At 45.6% G+C, this 23476-nt stretch overlaps 1 protein-coding gene across 1 annotated transcript in view; it reads left to right on the forward strand.

Annotated features, from left to right (window-relative positions):
• The window catches only part of LOC126470722 (vitellogenin-like), a 451798-nt gene that overhangs the window by 252900 nt on the left and 175422 nt on the right, over positions 1 to 23476 (forward strand). The window contains exons 14-15 of the mRNA XM_050098725.1: positions 11385 to 11592; positions 15037 to 15298. Coding sequence (XP_049954682.1) covers positions 11385 to 11592; positions 15037 to 15298 — 470 coding nt within the window. The remainder of the gene's footprint in view (positions 1 to 11384; positions 11593 to 15036; positions 15299 to 23476) is intronic.

Genomic DNA, 23476 nt, shown 5'->3' on the forward strand with positions numbered 1-23476 from the left:
CGTATTTCTATGTCCCTCTTCCCGTGCTGGAGCGTGAGTGTCCTCTGAAATATGTAATTCTTGTATTACTTGTGCCAACGGATCTTGTACTTCACGGATTCCTCTTTTGTACAGTGTATTGATTTGCTTTTGATTTTGTTTGAATTTTCTAATATGTTCATACTCTACAGTGTCCGTGAAGGCTACAGGTCTTGTGTCATTCAGATCATCATCTACCTTTGTAGATAAGTTAGTGAACTGATCTGAAAGTTCGGCTACTTTATCCGATAGTGAAATTATTTCCTCTGTGTGTTTTTCTGAACCAAGTTTCAGAGTGTCAATTTGTGTTGAAATCGTATCTACTGTGTCCTTTAATTTTCCTGAGTGTTTGCAAGTTGCGTAACCGAATCGGTAGATGCAACTGAGTCAATTTTAGCTTGCAAGGTGTCGTGATTTTCATGAACAATAGTTTGAAGTTCTTTTATGGCTGCTTCGTGATTCTGTAATGCATTTTCATGACGCGAAGAAATAGGTTGGAAATGCTCACAAATTTGTGTTTTTACGTCATTACAGACTTTTTGGCATTTCGATTCAATGTTATGTAACTCAGTAGTTAAATCATCACGTGTTTGTTCAAGTGTGGTGTCTAACTTCCGAAGATTTTGTTCCATTGTGTCTAACTGTTGCTGTGTTTGTCTCTGGTGTAGTTCCGTTGTGTCTAACTTTTGAAGATTTTGTTCCATTGTGTCTAACTTTTGAAGATTTTGTCCCATTTGTTTCTGATTTTGTTCAAGCATTGTGTCTAACGTTTTTAGCCTTTGTCCCATTTGTTCCATTAACTGTAATAACAGTGCACTGGTGTCTGAAACATGTTCCTCAGTGCTATTCGGCAGTTCATTTGAACCGGCAATATTCGCATTTTGAAAAGCAGAAAATGTGTCTTGATTTAGTTGAGAAAAAGGTGAGGACGCAAAACCTGAATCTACAGTATTTGCAAGATTGTGTCCTATCATTTCGGAATCCTGAGGCGAGCTGTTGCCGACCGATCGATCCATAATGCTTCCCTGTTCACTAACTGTTTCACTGCCTACACCATTATTTGCAGCCCGCTCCATTTCCCTATGCACAATTACCAAATTACTACTTTGAACATTAGTTAATTCAATACATGGTGGCGCTAACACACTTCTTTCGTCTTCACTGTCATTTCTCAGTTTACTTTGGAGCCTAGTATTACGTTTTTCACATGCCATTATTGTCACGATATTTCACATGACAACACAGAAAAACACAATTTGAAGAGCAAAAATAAGAGAACACATTAACATAGCACTGAAAATAATATCTAGTTAATTGCAAGCGCAGCTGCGAAATACTTGGTGCAAATCTACATGCATGCCACAACTGTTTTACTGTACAACAATGATAGACTGCAACTACAAAGGAGATTCTCTGTACAATTACGCGCTAGCAATAAACAAAATCTACACTAATTACACAAACTACAAGAAAAAATCAGAAGATTCCAGTGAGGTATCCTCGGCTAAGGGTCGACATATGAAACGTCCCCTTAGAAAAATTATACGTGACTGTGTTTAAACTGACACACAATATTTTTAGCGCAACACAATCTGACTTTCAAAAGTCCCTACAAAAGAATGGCCCTGACTAACATTAACCTATACCTTTCACAAATCACCTACCTCACCAAAAATCTTCGTTACTCGAACTACTGCAATACAGCGAGCGCCACTACTGCCAGCTAAATAAAAGATTAAAACTACGGAAGGCACTAACTACTGATAGGCATAGTTAGCAAATGAAAGATTTTAATAGAGAACAAACAATGTATTTACCTTAATAGTGTTCAAAAGTCATAATATATATAGCAGTTCATGACATCCAGTCTTACAAGTTTCAAAACTCCGCCATCTCTCTCCCCACATCCACCACTGCTGGCGGCTCACCTCCAACTGCTCAACGCTACGCGCTGTTCACATCCATCCGCCCAACACTACAATGGCAGACAACAATGCAAACTAGCCACGGACTGCACACAGCACAGCCAGTGATTTTTCATACAGAGCGCTACGTGGCGTTACCAATATAAAAACCTAAACACCATACTTCCACAGTGTTTGTGAACGTGGTCCAAATCGCCACAATTGTGGCACAGGGGAACCACTTGGTAGTCCCTCTCGTTGATGGCATGGAAGCCCATGTATATTCTGCCCATAGTGGTGAGCCGGCGCCACATAATCCCCGAGACCTCGGCAACGTGATGTACGACATCGCGTTCCTGGGGTCCAGTTTTAAAACTCAGCTTCAACTAGTTTTTAAATGTTTCTAAATTCATGTCCTCAAAGTTCTGTTGACTAATTGTCTCATAAATATCATTTTCTTTAAGTGTATCAGGTACATCATAAAGAATTACCATTTGGTTCCGCTTTTGGGTGGTTCACATTTTATTACTTTGTTTAATTTTAAATGATTTAGGATTTTATTCCAGTCCTCCTCCGTGGCGACATCCACTATTACTACATTTTTGGTTGTGTTAACTTTGTTTGTTTTGATTTTGTCTTTTGCAGAGTCTGTTGTTGTTGTTGTTGTGGTCTTCAGTCCTGAGACTGGTTTGATGCAGCTCTCCATGCTACTCTATCCTGTGCAAGCTTCTTCATCTCCCAGTACCTACTGCAACCTACATCCTTCTGAATCTGTTTAGTGTATTCATCTCTTGGTCTCCCTTTACGACCCTCCACGCTGCCCTCCAATACTAAATTGGTGATCCCTTGATGCCTCAGAACATGTCCTACCAACCGATCCCTTCTTCTGGTCATGTTGTGCCACAAACTTCTCTTCTCCCCAATCCTATTCAATACTTCCTCATTAGTTATGTGATCTACCCATCTAATCTTTGCAGGGTCTACAGTTGTGAAAATCTCCTGCACCTTTTTAATGTCTTGACTGGGTAGGGGTCTCAAGGAACCCGCCGTGTCCGGTTTTTTTGACACTTTGGCAATTGTTTCTTTAGTGGTTTGTGTCTTGGTGGCCGCTTGCGCGACCACTCCGGCCCATGTCTTTGTTGGTTGTTTACGCAGTCGCTCATTCTCCTTCTCTAACTCTTCCAGTCGCCCCTCGAGCTTCGCACTAGCGATGGCCCAGGCGGCGAGCTCATTTTTGATAGCTGCGACTGCTGCTTGACTAATTTTACCATTTTTAATACTAGCGTCTAATATCTAATTAATTCTTCAATGCCTTTCAGTGACAGTTTCTTCTGTCCCAGGCCCTCCTCTGGGGTAGGAACAAGGAACAGTGAGCATACGAGATCTTGATAACGCACTCGTATCATTCGCCTCTTGTTCAGCCATTATTGAGAATAGACGAGTGAAAAGCTGGGAGCCCGTTTCTTGCCCTGGACCGACTCCTCTGGCAGGGGGGGGGGGGGGGGGGGGGGCGGGGGGGGGGGGGACTGCTGCGTTGACCAAGGGCACTTCTGAGCTGCCAGGTTCTGCCAAAGCCTTCTAGATACAAGGCCTACGCACAGCGGCCATATTGGCACGTGACGTCACAAACTGTTGCCCATCTTATCTTTAGTCGGCAGTCCTGTTGGCGTGTATGTTGTGTTGAAAGTGTGTGACACGTGAAAGTGATATATATTTCATACAGTATTCGCCTACAGTTCTGCGAAATATCGGATACAAGTGTTGCTTTCCTTTTTGCCAGGGAAATTATAAATCCCAAAAAGGCATTAAAGTGCACGTGTTTCGATTTCCCAAATGTGTGAAGTTGAGAAATCCATTGCACCACAATTGCCAGTTGTTTTTAAAAGCAGTTATTTATCATGTACCAGTATCATTTGTTTCTTAATTCTGGACGATTGCTGCGAGGTTAATACGAAGCTGGCTGTGAAATGTCTGTCATATATGCAACTATTGTCACACAGCATAGTTATATTAATTAGTGTTGCTCGAAAATGTTTAGTATTCCTTATCATTCCTACCAGATTATTGAGTTTCCAGTACTTTTATTTGGAAGAGCTACAGAATGATTTTGTTCAGTTTTACATGTACAGCTATTCGGAAATAACTTCAATTTGAGTAAACTACCTTAGAAAATTGCTTTAATGAATTCTGTGTTCGACAGATTAAGCAGTATAGAATGCATAATTTCGAGGTAAGTGCATTATGATTAAATTAACAGCACTCTGTGACACGAATTTCAATCAAGGATATAGGAGAAACTACCTTTTCATCTTTAAGGTTCTAAAGTTCTGGAGAGAGAGGGAAATAAAATATTTCTTCGGGTTTTTTGATTTATTAAACATTATGTCAGGAGGTGCTCCATTTCGTCGAATGATTTGAGTTTCGTGTGAGGCCAGCAAAGTTTGAAGTGGAGAGGAAAATTTACTAAAATAACCAGGGAAACAAATTCTTAAATTCTGTAGGAGCTCCAGCTGCTTTATTTGAAACCGGAAACGTCTGCTTGTTGTTGCATATTGCCGATTTTTTACTGCAAGAAAGCGTAGTTCCTGAGGTAAAATACAGAATTTAAAATTACAGTTTGTATTCGAGCCTAGAAACGTGTATTTAAGGCAAATGGCTCTGAGCACTATGGGACTTAACATCTGTGGTCATCAGTCCCCTAGAACTTAGAACTACTTAAACCTAACTAACCTAAGGACATCACACACATTCATGCCCGAGGCAGGATTCGAACCTGCAACCGTAGCGGTCTATTTAAGGCAAATCGTCAAAATAATTTTGCATCTTGAAATAACATAGGGCAGTTTTGTTCAGTTACTTTATGCAACGATATAAATTTCCATACTTTCATTTCAAGGCCTTGTAGAAGAGGAAAGCACGAGAATCCCTATGTGGTCTCAGCTCTAAAAGTCGTGAAGTTCGTATAGCTGCAGAGTGCTTAACAGGAGCGTTCCGATGCAGACCCGGACGTCAGTATGTGACGTCACAAGTGTGCGCGCAGGCCTGTAGTCTAGGTGGTGTTGGTTCAGGACGCCGTTGCCAACGTACTGGCCCCGTCATCGATGATGTCACCCGACGCTCCTCGGCAAGTACACCTCTCACTCCGGAGAAGCGGATGCACTTCTCGTCCTTGGCCGCCTACTAGCCCGAGCTTCCACCCTTCGGCCAAGCCAGCGCAGAGGGGTCGCACACAGAGTGAGCAACACCCCCCGCAGCCTAGCAGCCACGCTCAACCCTCCCTCCCGAGGGACAGATCTTCGGTCCCAGGACACAGCTCCCCCTGTGCCACACGCCCTCCGCTTTCGCATCGGGGTGCATCGCAGCTCTCCCTTTTGACGCAAGGCAACATCCGGGCCGGCCCCAGAAATACGTCCTGGTGCGAGATTCCGTGCCTTACGGCGCGCCGGCGTCGGGCGGGTCCGCACCAAAAGCACCGAGGAACTGCGAGTTTGCGCCCGCGCTCAGCTCATCCGACCTCACGCCAGACTTACGCACTACTTAATCTAACTTAAACTAACTTACGCTAAGGACAACACACACACTCATGTTCGAGGGAGGACTCAAACCTCCGACGGGGGGAGCTGTGCGCACCGCGACAAGGCGCCTCTGACCGCGCGGCTACCCAGGTCACTACCCACTACAGCTATGCAAATCGCCAGGCATCGACGGTTTCCGTACCGAACTTCATCGTACGTTTTGTGGTCTCACGTCTACACAAAGGACGAAGATGTATAATGATCTTGTCACGTCCACAGCTGCGAATCCGCAAGCTTTTGTCGAGGGCGTTATTGTACCCGTTCATAAACCGACACCTGAAATTACGACGGCCCACTACCGTCCTGTCACCTTATTAAATACTGATTACAAGACTTTTGCGCGATTATTGGCGGCGCGCTGCAGACCTCTCTTACCACGTGTCATCTCCGCCGGGCAAACGACGCCATGTGACACAGTTAACGTCCCTTTTGGACGTCAGATAAACCGCGCCGTTTCTGAATTACTACAACGACTACACTGTTTCCGCGTCTCTCCCCCCCCCTCCCCCGCCGGTCACCCACGACATGCTTTGTACACCCTCCATTGCTGGTCCTGCGCCTTCAGTATGCGAGTGGTTATTTCATTTTGACGTCGAACGTTGACGGTGATCACGTTAATGTGACCACCGTGTTTTTCTGTCACTTTCCTCCTTTCTACGCATACTTTGCAACAACATATGGGCTCTTTATACTAGCATCTCCGTACTCTAAGCCTCATGCTCTTTCCATGTTCGCCGGCCGGAGTGGCCGTGCGGTTCTAGGCGCTTCAGTCTGGAACCGCGCGACCGCTACGGTCGCAGGTTCGAATCCTGCCTCGGGCATGGATGTGTGTGATATCCTTAGGTTAGTTAGGTTTAGGTAGTTCTAAGCTCTAGGGGACTGATGACCACAGATGTTAAGTCCCATAGTGCTCAGAGCCATTTGAACCATTTTTTATTTCCATGTTTGCATATTTGCCACTGTTGTGATCGGTTTATTACTCCTGCTACACTGGAGGGCTAATAGAAATACTAGGGTAACAGAAGATATATTGAATTTAATTGATGAAAGGAGAAAATATAAAAATGCAGTAAATGAAGCAGGCAAAAAGGAATAAAAACGTCTCAAAAATGAGATCGACAGGAAGTGCAAAATGGCTAAGCAGGAATGGCTAGAGGACAAATGTAAGGATGTAGAGGCTTATCTCACTAGGGGTAAGATAGATATTGCCTACAAGAAAACTAAAGAGACTTTTGGAGAAAAGAGAACCACTTGCATGAATATCAGGAGCTCAGATGGAAACCCAGTTCTAAGTAAAGAAGAGAAAGCAGAAAGGTGGAAGGAGTATATAGAGGGTCTGTACAAGCGTGATGTACTTGAGGATAATATTATGGAAATGGAAGAGAAGGTAGATGAGGATCAAATGGGAAACATGATACTGCGTGAAGAGTTTGACAGAGCACTGAACGACCTAAGTCGAAAAAAGGCGCCGGGAGTAGACAACATTCCATTAGAGCTACTGACAGCCTTGAGGGAGCCAGTCCTGACAAAACTCTGCCATCTGGTGAGCAAAATGTATGAGACAGACTAAATACCCTCAGACTTCAAGAAGAATATAATAATTCCAATCCCAAAGAAAGCAAGTGTTGACAGACGTGAAAATTACCGAACTATCAGTTTAATAAGCCACGGCTGCAAAATACTAACACTAATTCTTTACAGACGAATGGAAAAACTGGTAGAAGATCAGTTTGCATTCCGTAGAAATGTTAGAACACGTGATGCAATACTGGCCCTACGACTTATCTTAGAAAATAGAATAAGGAAAGGCAAACCTACGTTTCTAGCATTTGTAGACTTAGAGAAAGCTTTTGACAGTGTTGACTGGAATTCTCTCTTTCAAATTCTGAAGGTGGCAGGCGTAAAATACAGGGAGCGGAAAGCTATTTACAATTTGTACAGAAACCAGGTGGCAGTTATAAGAGTCGAGGGACATGAAAGGGAAACAGTGATTGGGAAGGGAGTGAGACAGGGTTGTAGCCTCTCCCCGATGCTATTCAATCTGTATATTGAACAAGCAGTAAAGGAAACAAAAGAAAAATCGGAGTAGGAATTAAAATCCATGGAGAAGAAATAAAAACTTTGAGGTTCGCCGATGACATTGTAGGACCTGGAAGAGCAGCTGATCGGAATGGACAGTGTCTTGAAAGGAGGATATAAGATGAACATCAACAAAAGCAAAACGAGGATAGTGGAATGTAGTCGAAGTAAATCGGGTGATGCTGAGGGTATTAGATTAGGAAATGAGACGCTTAAAGTAGTAAATGAGGTATGCTATGTGGGGAGCAAAATAACTGATGATGGCCGAAGTAGAGAAGATTAAAATGTATACTGGCAATGACAAGCAAAGCGTTTCCGAAGAAAAGAAATTTGTTAACATCGAGTATAGATTTAAGTGTCAGGAAGTCAGTTCTGAAAGTATTTGTATGGAGTGTAGCCATATATGGAAATGAAACGTGGACGATAAATAGTTGGACAAGAAGAGAATAGAAGCTTTCGAAATGTGGTGCTACAGAAAAATGCTGAAGATTAGATGGGTAGATCCCATAACTAATGAGGAGGTATTGAATAGAATTGGGGAGAAATTTGTGGCACATCTTGACTAGAAGAAAGGATCGGTTGGTAGGACATGTTCTGAGGCATCAAGGGATCACCAATTTAGTATTGGTGGGCAGCGTGGAGGGTAAAAATCGTAGAGGGAGTACAAGAGATGAATACACTAAGCAGATTCAGAAGGATGTAGGTTGCAGTAGGTACTGGGAGATGAAGAAGATTGCACAGGATAGAGTACTGTGGAGAGCTGCATCAAACAAGTCTCTGGACTGAAGACCACAACAACATCAACAACACTAGATTTTAATTTAGGTTTTCATCATATCTGCTGTTATTTCACTAGCTTTCTAAAGTTTGCTCACATGGTGTATGGAACAGCGGATAAATTTACACCTCGACATATATTTGCTTTTACACTCCTGGGAAATGTGTTCCAGCGTGTCCAGCTAAATGTTAATGAGTAAGTTACAACATTTCACGTACGTACCTTTAAAATTTTCGTTTTTCAACGTTTGTCAGTGTTGTAGTTAAGTGTATTTTATTTGGTGACATGGCTTTCAGAATGCTTGACAGTGACCGTGTGTGGAAATTGCAATCACAGTAAATAATATTTTGACAGCTTGAAGGGGAATGTCTTCATTTTGAAACTTCGTGAAGGTTGTGGACCCAGTCCTCATCAAAATTCTTAACTATTCCTACCTAAGTGTGAGACTACTGTATAATACATTACTTATTCGAGTATATTGGGAAAAAGCTGTCAGCAAGGAAACTGGACGATAATTGTCACTTTTCTTATGAAGAGGCTTAACAATTGCATATTTTAACCTGCCTGGAATAATTCCCTGTACCAGTGATGCATTACGTATACAGGGCGGTATATTGATAGTGACCGGGCCAAATATCTCACGAAATAAGCATCAAACGAACAACGAAACTCGTCTAGCTTGAAGGGGGAAACCAGCTGGCGCTATGGTTGGCCCGCTAGACGGCGCTGCCATAGGTCAAACGGATATCAACAGCGTTTTTTTAAAAAAGGAACCCCCATTTTTATTACATATTCGTGTAGTACGTAATGAAATATGAATGTTTTAGTTTAGTTGGACCACTTTTTTCGCTTTTTGATAGATGGAGCTGTAATAGTCAAAACACAAGATTTAGTTGGACCACTTTTTTCGCTTTGTGACAAAACCGTATACGTACGTGGTATCACGTAACATTCCGCCAGTGCGGACCGTATTTGCTTCGTGATACATTACCCGTCTTAAAATGGACCGTTTATCAATTGCGGAAAAGGTCGATATCGTGTTGATGTATGGCTATTGTGATCAAAATGCCCAACGGGCGTGTGCTATGCATGCCGCTCGGTATCCTGGACGACATCATCAAAGTGTCCGGACCGTTCGCCGAATAGTTACGTTATTTAAGGAAACAGGAAGTGTTCAGCGACATGTGAAACGTCAACTACAACCTGCAACAAATAATGATGCCCAAGTAGGTGTTTTAGCTGCTGTCGCGGCTAATCTGCATATCAGTAGCAGACAAATTGCGCGAGACTCTTGAATCTCAAAAACGTCGGTGTTGAGAATGCTACATCAACATCGATTGCACCCGTACCATATTTCTATGCACCAGGAATTGCATGGCGACGACTTTGAACGTCGTGTACAGTTCTGCCACTGGACACAAGAGAAGTTACGGAACGATGACAGATTTTTTGCACGCGTTCTATTTAGCGACAAAGCGTCATTCACCAACAGCGGTAACATAAACCGGCATAATATGCACTATTGGGCAACGAAAAATCCACCATGGCTGCGACAAGTGGAACATCAGCGACCTTGGCGGGTTAATGTATGGTGCGGCATTATGGGAGGAAGGATAATTGGCCCCCATTTTATCAATGGCAATCTAAATGGTGTAATGTATACTGATTTCCTACGTAATGTTCTACCGATGTTACTACAAGATGTTTCACTGCATGACAGAATGGCGATGTACTTCCAGCACGATGAATGTCCGGCACTTAGCTCGCGTGCGATTGAAGCAGTATTGAATATTTTATGACAGGTGGATTGGTCGTCGAAGCACCATACCATGGCCCACACGTTCACCGGATCTGACGTCCCCGGATTTCTTTCTGTAGGGAAAGTTGAAGGATATTTGCTATCGTGATCCACCGACAACGCCTGACAACATGCGTCAGCGCATTGTCAATGCATGTGCGAACATTACGGATGGCGAACTACTGGCTGTTGAGAGGAATGTCGTTACACGTATTGCCAAATGCATTGAGGTTGACGGACATCATTTTGAGCATTTATTGCATTGATGTGGTATTTACAGCTAATCACTCTGTAACAGCATGCGTTCTCAGAAATAATAAGTTCATAAAGGTACATGTATCACATTGGAACAACCGAAATAAAATGTTCAAATGTACCTAAGTTCTGTACTTTAATTTAAAAAAACCTACCTGTTACCAACTGTTCGTCTAAAATTGTGAGCCATATGTTTGTGACTATTACAGCGCCATGTATCACAAAGCGAAAAAATGTGGTCCAACTGAAACATTCATATTTCTTTACGTACTACACGAATATGTATTAAAAATGGGGGTTCCTATTTAAAGAAAACGCAGTTGATATCCGTTTGACCTATGGCAGCGCCATCTAGCGGGCCAACCATAGCGCCATCTGGTTTCCCCCTTCAAGCTAGACAAGTTTCGTTCTTTGCAGTTTCTTCGTTTGACGCTTATTTCGTGAGATATTTGGCCCGGTCACGATCAGTGGACCACCATGTATAACACTGAGGACATTAGTTATTCGGTTGAAGCAACTTTTCAGAATTCTTTTTGAAATTCCAGCAACACCAAATGTGGTTTTTATTTTTAGAATTTTTATAAGTCTATTGACTTCAGTGAAGGGTGTTGGTTCTACTTCTAGCTGGTTAAAGTTTTGTGGATTCTCTTGCTTCTTCAACTGGGCCACTTGATCCTTTTTTTGGTGCTCCATTTAGAAAGTGACAAAAGTACTCGTTACTTGTGAATTACAGTCAAGACACTGGCATTAGTTTGAGTTTTATGGTATAAAAGCTCTTTGTTTCAATACGTTTGACTTTATATGCCTAACATTTACAAATGTTGCAACTTCTCTTTTTTCCCCTGATGAGTTTGTTCCTCAGGTGACAGCATCCACTTACTATGGCACTTAATTCCAGGTACTTTTGATCAAATAATGTGTAGGTAAGACACAGTCATATAGCGGATGGTGAGGCAAATGTGACGCGTGTGCTGCAGGAGCGAGTGGGCGCGCGGCGTGCTGAAGCTGGCCAAGCCGGCGCCGGTGGGCCCGCAGCTGCCGTACACGAGCGTGTGGACGGCGGCGTCCGCCGGAATGCGCCAGCTGCTGCTGCAGGAGCTCAGCTACGCCCCCTCCGTCGGCGGCGCCAACCTCTACTACCGCCGCCTCACGCGGCTCGGCGGCTTCTCCACCAACGAAATAGAGGTTCGCTCTTATTTACTTTATTTATCCGTTAACTATATGGCAAAGTTACAGAGAAATGTCGCACATAGAAAACTGAAAAATTACGCGCGAAGCAAACTTCAGAAAGTACACGGTCCGGTCACATTAATGAGAGCACCGCCTACGTTCGACGTCAGCATGCAATAACCACTGACAGACGACGCGTGACAGCACTAGCATTGGAGGGTATAGACAGAGTGTGTGAGTGGGGGGGGGGGGGGGGGAGGGGCACGGAAAACAGTGCAGTCGTTGTCGTAATGCAGAAAGGAGTGCTATATCTGACTTCCAAAAGGGCATGATCATTGGCTTTCGAGTCGCGGATGGAAGCATTTCTGAAACTGGAATGAAACTCTCACTCTGCAGCGGAGTGTGCGCTGATGTGAAACTTCGTGGCAGATTAAAACTGTGTGCCGGGTCGAGACTCGAACTCGGAACCTTTGCCTTTCGCGAGCAAGTACTCTACCCGCACTTGCCCGCGAAAGGGAAAGGTCCCAAGTTCGAGTCTTGGCCCGGCACATAGTTTTAATCTGCCAGGAAGTTTCATATCTGAAACTGTTCGCGTGCCCCCGTAGATATAGTATACCGTAAGTGGTAAAATGGCGCTATCCAAAACCCCATCAAGACAAATACTCTACAGCAAAGGGCAACGGCCATAGATGACTGGGGTGAACGACGACTCCGAGATGTGTACGTCCGCTTAGACGTGCAAAACTGCCGGGCAACTGACCACTCCACCCCTCCCAGATGAACCGAGGGGCCACCAATACTGTCTCCTCAACGACTGTTCAGCGAACGTTGCCGTGTATGGGCCTCTGCAGCAGGCACATCGTTTATGCACCCATGCTGACTGCTGTTCATGGGCGACGAAGGCTGGAATTTGCACGCCAGTACCGCACTTGGACGTCCACTGTATGGTGACAGGTGACCTTTCCAGATGAATCACGTCTAATGCTCCATCTGACAGATGGCTACTGGAGTGTACACCTTCAAACGTCTCAAAGCGAACGCCCTGCAAAAATAGTTGTAATGGTCCAGTCTGAGGGCATTGCCTAGGTAATTTCGTCATTCTGGAAGGCGCAATGGATCAACAGAAGTACTTATCTGTACTTTGGGATCATGTCCCCCTCTTTATCCAGTCTGTATTTCCTCGGGACCATGGTATCCATCAGCATGTCAAAGCAATGTGTCACATAACTCGCAGTTTGTGTGCGTGGTTCAAAGAGCACCAGGATGCTGGCCATCAAACGGATTGAAACCCAGTCGAGAATCTGTGGCACATCCTCGATCGAGATGTTCGTGCCATGGAACCTTGACCGAGTAAGCTAGCGCAGCTGTACGCGGCACTGGAGTTGGTAGCTTCCTGAACCTCACTGAATCTCTTCCTGCATGTCTCGCAGCGGTCCGGCTGCAAAAGGTGGTTATTCAAACTTTTGACAGGCGCTCGCGTTAATGTGAGTTGGCAGAATATTAACAAATTAGTATGAAATTATGGCGAGTGTACTTTTAATGGGTTTATTAGCAACACAGTCCCTTAATACCTCTATTTACATGGAACTTAAACATACGATTAGCTTCGATAAAGCCTTTATGAAGCCGTGCCAGTCCTGCGAAAATGTAAATTGAGCTTTCGCTAATGATGTTGAAATCTCCCTTCGCCTCGTACTCTGACCATCGTGGTGACCAGCATTTACCGGTTCTTAGCGATGTTCTGCACGAGACGTCACTCTTTTGATTAATTAGAAAGCGTTCGTTGGCGGATGCGGATTAATTCTCAGCACGGCTACATTTCAGAAAACAGTTTCACTTAGACTGCCAGCCGTCACACCAAAACACTTCCATTCCACGGAAACAATTTCAGTTAATTGGCTTCTGTTAGACTTGTCAAATTCCAGCAGTTAAACCTTGCCGATTCACCCGTACAATTTCGAGCGGTAAACATGATCCCTGCCCACACCTCCTCGATATCAGTCCCTTTGCACAATGTTTGGGTCTCGAAATCGTGTTGCACGTCCCTCCCAGAGGCGAATCCATCGCGAATCACCCTGCAGACTAAATCGGGACTCATCTGTGAAAACGGAATTGGCCCACTGCTCTACCGTCCAGGTGTCATGTTGATGACTCCACTCCTCACGTTCCCTTCTGTGGAGACGTGTCAGAGGTAGGAGTACAGCAGGTCTCTGCCGAAGCCTTCTGCACACCGCTTGCCTCGATACAACACGTCCATTGTATGCTGCGAGCTCACATACCAGTTGATGTGCAGTACTTGGGCTGTACTGTCGTGTCCTTACAGCCATATAACGGACCTTTGTTCTGAAATCACACGTGGTCGGCTCTGCCCTGGAATTCCGGATACAGTTTCGATCTGTATACATTGTCGCCACATCCGAGACACAAAAGAACGATTCACACTAAGCCATCGGCTTACGACTGTCCTGCTTCCTTTCTTTCTCTGGCCCTCCACCGCAGAGAGCCTGGCAGGCGTCTTCTCTGTGCCATACTGCGCCTTCTGTGGTTGTGTACACAGTTATTGCGGATGTGATACTACCAGGCAAACACTATGTAGTTTCATAGGTGCCGTTTCATCATTGTTGGCATGGTTGTCCGATGAGTGGGATGTCATCTTCCGTGCAGAACTCGATCGTACGGACATCTGGTTGACATGAAACTTCCTGGCAGATTAATACTGTGTGCCGGACCGAGACTCGAACTCGGGACCTTTGCCTTTCGCGGGCAAGTGCTCTACCAACTGAGCTACCCAAGCACGACTCACGCCCCGTCCTCACAGCTTTACTTCTGCCAGTACCTCGTCTCCTACCTTCCAAACTTTACAGAAGCACTCCTGCGAACCTTGCAGAACTAGCACTCCTGAAAGAAAGGATACTGCGGAGACATGGCTTAGCCACAGCCTGGGGGATGTTTCTAGAATGAAATTTTCACTATACAGCGGAGTGTGCGCTGATATGTACAATTTGGAAGGTAGGAGGTGAGGTACTGGCAAAAGTAAAGCTGTGAGGACGGGGCATTAGTCGTGCTTGGGTAGCTCAGTTGGTGGAGCACTTGCCCGCTAAAGGCAAAGGTCCCGAGTTCGAGTCTCGGTCCGGCACACACTTTCAATCTGCCAGTAAGTTTCATATCAGCGCACACTCCGCTGTAGAGTGAAAATTTCAATCTGGTTGACAGTTTGTAAGACTCTATCGTGAATTACACACACGACGGGGAAATAGCCGTTTACTGTTTTAATATTGGACATCAGTGTAGTTGTAGCATTAATCAGATCCCTTACACGTATGCATCACCAGAACACCACTAGTGACATGTGCCGTGAGTTACGAGCTTTCGACGTCACAGGTAGGAGGTGACCATAATAATGCAGTTCCACGAGGTATCAGGTCAGGTGAGCAAACTGAGTATCGTGTTGCTGCGTAGGCGGAGCTGTGGACGACGGACCCCGCTCGGCTGGTGGAGCTGTCGCTGCAGCACGCCTTCCCCGGGCCGGAGTCAGGCCCCAAGCAGAAGAGGCCCGCGCGGTCGGCGGCAGCCCCACGCAGCCTGTCCGCCATTCGGGAGAAGCTGCGCATCGCCGCGCGGAAGCTGCCGCGCCTGCAGGGCAGCCTCCGACTCAACTTCGGCGGGCTGCGCGACCGGCTCTTCCTGTTCGACAAGAACATCGTTGACAACATCGATAAAGGTAGCGCACTCTTTGCGGGTCTTTACCGCTTCCCGACCCCTACGAGGAACTGATGGTCTATTACAACTTGTAACATTGCCGTCAATAATTTTCTGCAAGTCTGTCACTGTGCTTTCGTGTTATTGTACATACCAACGTTTTGACCACTGTTGCAATGTCTTTTATTAGGTTGGTACATTTGCCAGTGCTACGTTCAGAACTTATAAAGAGTTATTTTACACTACTAGCCATTAAAATTGCTACACCAAGAAGAAATACAGATGATAAACGGGTATTCATTGGACAAATATATTATACTACAACTGACATGTGATGACGTGTTGACGCAATTTCGGTGCATAGATCCTGAGAAATCAGTATCCAGAACAACCACCTCTGGCCGTAATAACGGCCTTGATACGACTGGTCATTGAGTCAAACAAAGCTTGGATGGCGTGTATAGGTACAGCTGCCCATGCAGCTTCAAAACGATACCACAGTTCATCAAGAGTAGTGACTGGCGTATTGTGACGAGCCAGTTGCTCGACCACCATTGGACAGACGTTTTCAGTTAGTGAGAGATCTGGAGAATGTGCTGGCCAGGGCAGCAGTCGAACATTTTCTGTATCCAGAAACGCCCGTACAGGACCTGCAACATGCGGTCGTGCATCATCCTGCTGAAATATAGGGTTTCGCAGGGATCGAATGAAGGGTAGAGCCACGGGTCGTAACACATCTGAAATGTAACGTCCACTGCTCAAAGTGCCGTCAGTGCGAACAAGAGGTGACCGAGACGTGTAACCAATGGCACCCCACACCATCACGCCGGGTGATACGCCAGTACGGCGATGACGAATACATGCTTCCAATGTGAATTCATGGCGATGTCGCCAAACAGGGATGCGACCATCAGGATGCTGTAAGCAGAACCTGGATTCATCCAAAAACATGACGTTTTGCCATTCGTGCACCCAGGTTCGTCGTTGAGTACACCATCCCTGGCGCTCCTGTCTGTGATGCAGCGTCAAGGGTAACCGCAGCCATGGTCTCGGAACTGATAGTCCGTGCAGCTGCAAACGTCGTCGAACTGTTCGTGCAGACGGTTGTCGTCTTGCAAACGTCCCCATCTGTTGACTTAGGGATCAAGATGTGGCTGCACGATCCGTTACAGCCACGCGGATAAGATACCTTTCATCTCGACTGCTAGTGATACGAGGCCGTTGGGATCCAGCACGGCGTTTAGTATTACTCACCTGAATCCACCGATTCAATATTCCGCTAACAGTCATTGGATCTCGACCAACGCGAGAAGCAGTGTCGCGATACGATAAACCGCAATCGCGATAGGCTAGAATCCGACCTTTATCAAAGTCGGAAACGCGATGGTACGCATTTCTCCTCCTTACACGAGGCATCACAACAACGTTTCACCAGGCAACGCCGGTCAACTGCTATTTGTGTGTGAGAAATCCGTTGGAAACTTTCCTCATGTACACACGCTGTATGTGTCGCCACCGGCGCCAACCTTGTGTGAATGCTGTGAAAAGCTAATCATTTGCATATCACAGCATCTTCTCCCAGTCAGTTAAATTTCGCGCCTGTAGCATGTCATCTTCGTGGTATAGCAGTTTTAATGGCCAGTGGTGTAATTTGCCCTAAAATCACTTTCTGAATAACGTCATTCACCTCTATTTTTAATTGGATGACCGCTCTTCGTTTTTTAAATATCATTCGCATCGGCTGGTAGTGACGGATGAGTCGCGAGCCAGTACAATGATGCACACTGAGATGATGCACATTACAGATGGCGGCAGTATCGAGTACACAAGGTATAAAAGAGTAGTAGACTGGTGGAGCTGTGACTTGCACTCAGCTGATTCAAGTGCAGAAGTGTCTGACGTTACTACGGCCACACGACGGGAGTTAGCAGCGTTTTAATGCGGAATGATAGTTGGAGCTAGACGCATGGAACATTCTATTTAGGAAATCGTTAGGGGAATCAGTATTCGGAGACCCACAGTTTCAAGAGTGTGCCGAGAACACCACATTTCAGGGGTTATCTCTCACCACTGATAACGCAGTGACCGACGGCCTTCACTTAACGACCGAGAGCAGCGGCGATTGCGTAGTGTTGTCTGTGCTAACAGAAAAGCAACACTGCTTGAAATAGTCGCAGAAACCAATGTGGTGCATAGAAGGTGCATTCAAGTTCTAAGGCTTCCGATTTTTTTTCTCCGGACTGGAAAGAGATAGCAACATGCGCATTGTTTTAAAATGAGGCCGCGTTCATTGTCAATACGTCCCAGAGATGGCAGCACCGTAAGGTAGATGGAATTTTACCGCCAGCGGCGAGAATGAGAACTGTTTTAAATACTTAAAATGGCGACGTTTTCCTTACTTGAACAGCGTGCAATCATTCGTTTTCTGAATTTGCGTGGTGTGAAACCAATTGAAATTCATCGACAGTTGAAGGAGACATGTGCTGATGGAGTTATGGATGTGTCGAAAGTGCGTTTGTGGCTGCGACAGTTTAATGAAGGCAGAACATCGTGTGACAACATACCGAAACAACCTTGGGCTCGCACAAGCCGGTCTCACGACACGATCGAGAAAGTGGAGAGAATTGTTTTGGGGGATCGCCGAATGACTGTTGAACAGATCGCCTCCAGAGCTGGCATTTCTATGGGTTCTGTGCACACAATCCTGCATGACGACCTGAAAATGCGAAAAGTGTCATCCAGGTGGGTGCCACGAATGCTGACGGACGACCACACGGCTGCCCGTGTTGCATGTTGCCGAGCAATGTTGACGCGCAACGACAGCATGAATGGGACTTTCTTTTCGTCGGTTGTGACAATGGATGAGACGTGGATGCCATTTTTCAATCCAGAAACAAAGCGCCAGTCAGCTCAATGGAAGCACACAGATTCACCACCACCAAAAAAATGTCAGGTAACCGCCAGTGCTGAAAAAATGATGGTGTCCATGTTCTGGGACAGCGAGGGCGTAATCCTTACCCATTGCGTTCCAAAGGGCACTACGGTAACAGGTGCATCCTACGAAAATGTTTTGAAGAACAAATTTCTTCCTGCACTGCAACAAAAACGTCCGGGAAGGGCTGCGCGTGTGCTGTTTCACCAAGACAACGCACCCGCACATCGAGCTAACGTTACGCAACAGTTTCTTCGTGATAACAACTTTGAAGTGATTCATCATGCTCCCTTCTCACCTGACCTGGCTCCTAGTGACTTTTGGCTTTTTCCAACAATGAAAGACACTCTCCGTGGCCGCACATTCACCATCCGTGCTGCTATTGCCTCAGCGATTTTCCAGTGGTCAAAACAGATTCCTAAAGAAGCCTTCTCCGCTGTCATGGAATCATGGCGTCAGCGTTGTGAAAAATGTGTACGTCTGCAGGGCGATTACGTCGAGAAGTAACGCCAGTTTCACGATTTCGGGTGAGTAGTTAATTAGAAAAAAAATCGGAGGGCTTAGAACTTGAATGCACCTCGTACAACGAATGCATCCATTGGGACACTGCGGTGAAATTTGGCAACAATGGGCTATAGCAGCAGATGACCGACGAGAGTGTCTTTGCTAACAGTACGAAATCTCCTGGGCTCGTGACCATATCGGTTGGACCCTACATTATTGGAAAACAGTGGTCTCGTCAGATGAGTCCTAATTTGAGTTGGTAAGAGCTGATGTTAGTATTCGAGTTTGGTGCAGACCCTACGTAGCCATGGACCCAAGTTATCGACGAGGCACTGTGCAATCTAGTGGTGGTTCCGTAAACATGTGGGTGTGTTAACGTGGAATGGGCTGGGTCTTCTGGTCCAACAGAACTGATCATTGGCTAGAAATGATTATATTCGGCTATTTGGCGATTGTTTACAGCCAATCACGTGTTTCATGTTCTCAAATATCGGCGGAAATTTTCTGGATGACAATGCGCCTTGTCACCGTACCACAGTTGTTCGCGGTTTTGAAGAAAATGCTGGACAATTCGAGCGAATGATTTGGTCACCCAGATCTTCCGCTATGAATCTCATCGAATGTTTATGGGACATAATGCGATTTAGAAGATTTGTTTCTGAAAGTGAACAGTTACTATTTCCGCGGGTAGCTGGATATTAGTCCATGCGTCAGAACCGAGGAGAGAAAAACCTGAAACCGCAAGGCGGAAGGGCCGCGCTCGGGAGAGAACACGGCTCCAAGCGGTAGGTGAGCTGAACACGGCTGACTGACGACGCACAGGACACAGACAAGGACAAGACCAAAGCAACCTAGGTTAGAACGAAATGCAAAGCAGAAAGCTTCGTCGCAACGATGGCAATAGGCCAAAAGCAAAGAGAGATACTGTTGTGGGTTGGCAGGAGAGCCAACACCTTGTTATTAGAGGAAGCCGAAAGACACGCGTTTTAGCTCACGCAGGCTGGCGTGAGGTCTGGAACAGGACAAGGAAATTAGAATTTAGAAAAACGGACGTAGCTGGTGGAATACTTAACTTTGATCCATTAATGATGAGCGTCGCTCTTGACTGTACATTATTCACAATATCAATAGTAACTGAACATGGCGCCTTGCTAGGTCGTAGCAAATGACGTAGCTGAAGGCTATGCTAACTATCGTTTCGGCAAATGAGAGCGTATTTTGTCAGTGAACCATCGCTAGCAAAGTCGGTTGTACAACTGGGGCGAGTGCTAGGAAGTCTCTCTAGACCAGCCTTGTTGCGGCGCTCGGTCTGCAATCACTGATAGTGGCGACACGCGGGTCCGACGTATACTAACGGACCGCAGCCGATTTAAAGGCTACCACCTAGCAAGTGTGGTGTCTGGCGGTGACACCACAGATACCATCTGGATTGTGATTAGAGAGAAAGACGAAATGTCACCGCGTGGTTTGAGGCACCATGTCGCGGACTGCGCGGCCTCTCCCGCCGGAGGTTCGAGTCCTCACTCGTGGATGTCTGTGTGTTTGTCTTAGTATAAGTTAGTTTAAGTAGTGTGTAAATCTAGGGACCGATGACCTCAGCAGTTTGGTGCCTTAGGAATTCACACGCACGCATTTTTGAACCAAGTGCCAAGAGACGTTGTTATCCAACAGTCCGTAGCACAGCGTTGATAGAAACCGACAATATTAGAAGCGAGTATAGAAGTGACTGCTCTTTTTTCTTATTTATTGTTATTCCATCTGCCTGCGCCCCATTACGGCGGGCAGTGGCCTGTCAGCAGTACGGTCAACAACAACAACAAAAACTAAATGAGAAGAAAAAACTAGAAACAGAAAGGTGAATTTAAGACTTTTTAAAGGTCAAAATAAAATGGAAGTTTTTATATGGACAAGGGATATGACTTTCTGCGCTTTAGTTAAAAACATCAAACACAATATGCACACATTTAAAAATATTTAAAACATGATGCTGAAACAATTATATTTAATAGAAGCACTTTCCTGTCACTAAAACTGGAAGTACCTGCCCTGGGATAGGCAGTCTGTTGTTGAAGGGGGGAATGTTGGTCGGTGAGGAGGTGAGGAATGTGGTGGTGTAAGGGTGGCAGACTGGTGCATAGCATCGATGCGTTTGGAGTGGCTGTTGGGACAGAAGGAGGGGTGGTGTTGAGGAGGTTATTTGTATGGCTATATTTTGATGAGAAAAGGGGGTAGGGAAAGAAAGGTGGAGGGAGAAAAAGGGGGTAAGGAAATAGTGGAGGGGGAGGGAGAAGGGCCGGCCGGTGTGGCCGTGCGGTTCTAGGCACGTCAGTCTGGAGCCGCGTGACCGCCACGGTCGCAGGTTCGAATCCTGCCTCGGGCATGGATGTGTGTGATGTCCTTAGGTTAGTTAGATTTAAGTAGTTCTAAGTTCTAGGGGACTGATGACCACAGATGTTAAGTCCCATAGTGCTCAGAGCCATTTGAACCATTTTTTCTTTCCATGTTTGCATATTTGCCACTGTTGTGATCCGTTTATTACTCCTGCTACACTGGAGGGCTAATAGAAATCCTACGGTAACAGAAGATATATTGAATTTGGAATTTGGAGCTGGTGGGATGAGTAAATGTCGAGGTGTGGTTTATGTTCTGGGAGGGAGAAACGGATGAAGTTTCTTTGGGTGAGTATGTGGAGGGTATGTAGGCGAGGGGTTGGTGGGATGTGTTGGTAAAGGCGCGGCAGCGTATGAGGATTGGAAAGTAGAGAGGATACTACTGGTTTATTGGAGTAAAGTTTGTAGATGGCGTAGGTTGTTCAGAGGTGTTGAATGTGAGTGAGGAGAGGTGGCAGTTTCATGAGCTGGTAAAGGATCCTTGTGAGGGAAGGTTAACGGATACATAAAGCCAGCAGGACTGCATGGTGTTCCAATATTTGGAGGGACTGATAGAACTTGGCTGAGGCGGAGATCCACGCAAAACTCGCATAGCAAAGGATGGGTCAGATCAAGGTTTTGCACGTGTGGAGGACCGAGGAGTGGTGCAATACCCAAGTTCCGCCAGTTAGTAGTTTCAGTCTATTGTAAGCTTTCTTTTGGGTTGTTAGATGACATTTCCAAGTTAGTTGCCAGTCGATGTTTAGTCCAAGATATTTTAGTGTATTAGTTAGCTGAACAGGACAGTCGTAAATGGTAAGCTAGAAGTCATGGAGACGGGAGGTGTGTCCTATAATTGTTGCTTGGGTTTTGGAAGGGTTGATCTTGAGGAGCCATTGGTTACATTAGGAGGTGGATTTGGAGGTATCATTATGATGTCTGGAACGTAGGGTAGACAGCGAGGAAAGTGGTGTCTTCAGCGTACTGAAGGAGGTGTACTGATGGAGGTTGTTTGGGGCTATCGGCGGCATAGAGGACATAAAGGAGAGGAGAGAGGATGGAGCCTCGGAGCAGGCAAGCAGTGGCATGGAAGGTGCGGGAATTGTTGTGTTTAATGGTTACAAGAGAGGAAGTATGCAGTAAGACGGTCATCATTAATCGTAAGTGCGACTGACCATACGTTGGACTGCCGTGTATATATCGGCCACGAGGAACACTATTGATCCACATATTTACTTGGCGAGACGACTGGCACGCTCACGCTGTGAGCGCTGCGCTGCGGCGAGACTGTGCCCTCTAACAGCCATAGAGGTCCATAGACGGTTCATGTGGCTCTAAGTACTATGGAACTTAACATCTGAGGTCATCAGCCCCTAAACTTAGTACTTCTGAAGCCTAACTAACCTAACGACATCACACACATCCATGCCCGAGGCAGGATTCGAACCTGCGACCGTAGCATCCGCGTAGTTCCGGACTGAAGCGCTTAGAAACGCTCGGCCACCGCGGCCGGCCCGAGGTCCATAGACTTCCACGGATCCGGATACCAGAACGATAATGTTCTGGTAGCTGAAAATAGGATTGATGGTGTGCTTACGAGTGTTCTGCCGAACTGTTGTTTACATGTCGTCAAACTAAACAGGCGTTGCAATGAGAATCAAGAACGCCTGAGAAAGCGTTTGAGATTGAGACAGAGGAAGAGAGGCCAAGACTCGCTTGCCCACCTTATGCTGTCCCACTACCCGGAAAGATCGGTAGACTCTAGACATCCAGTGTATTTCGCTCCCTTCATCTAAGATAAAAAGTCTTGTTTGTGATATTAAAGACAATGTAGGATCTCCAAAAGACAGCTGTGTATTACGTTCCATACGAATATGGCTTGTATTACGCGGCGTGTTTTTTAAGTAAATACCGTTTTGAAATTAAAAAAAAGACGTACTAAGATATCTCAATAATTTTATTTTTGCCTGAAAGCCTGTACCTTAATCTACGCACTGACGCCATTACAGTCTGATTCTTCCTTGTTTACGTTGTGTACTGATTGTTTAAGATGCCTCCGATAATTGTGAGTCCCGCCGACTGTGAAGTACGGGCTGTTATAAGATTTATTAGTGCTAAAGGCCTAAAAGCGATCGATATTCATCGTGAGATCTGTGCAGTTTACGGAGAAAACATTATGAGTGATGGAATGGTAAGAAAGAGGGTGGGAGCATTTAAAGATGGCCGCACAAATGTGCATGATGAACAACGGAGTGGGCGTCCTTCGGCAGTTAATGAAACTTTGGTGCAGGAAGTGGACAATAAGGTGAGAGAAAAAAGACGATTTACGATTTTCTCCTTGCGGGATGACTTTCCTCATGTTTCTCGTAGTGTTTTGTAGGGCATTGTGACCGAG

The sequence above is a fragment of the Schistocerca serialis genome, chromosome 3, assembly GCF_023864345.2.
Source record: "Schistocerca serialis cubense isolate TAMUIC-IGC-003099 chromosome 3, iqSchSeri2.2, whole genome shotgun sequence".
Lineage (NCBI taxonomy): Eukaryota > Metazoa > Arthropoda > Insecta > Orthoptera > Acrididae > Schistocerca > Schistocerca serialis.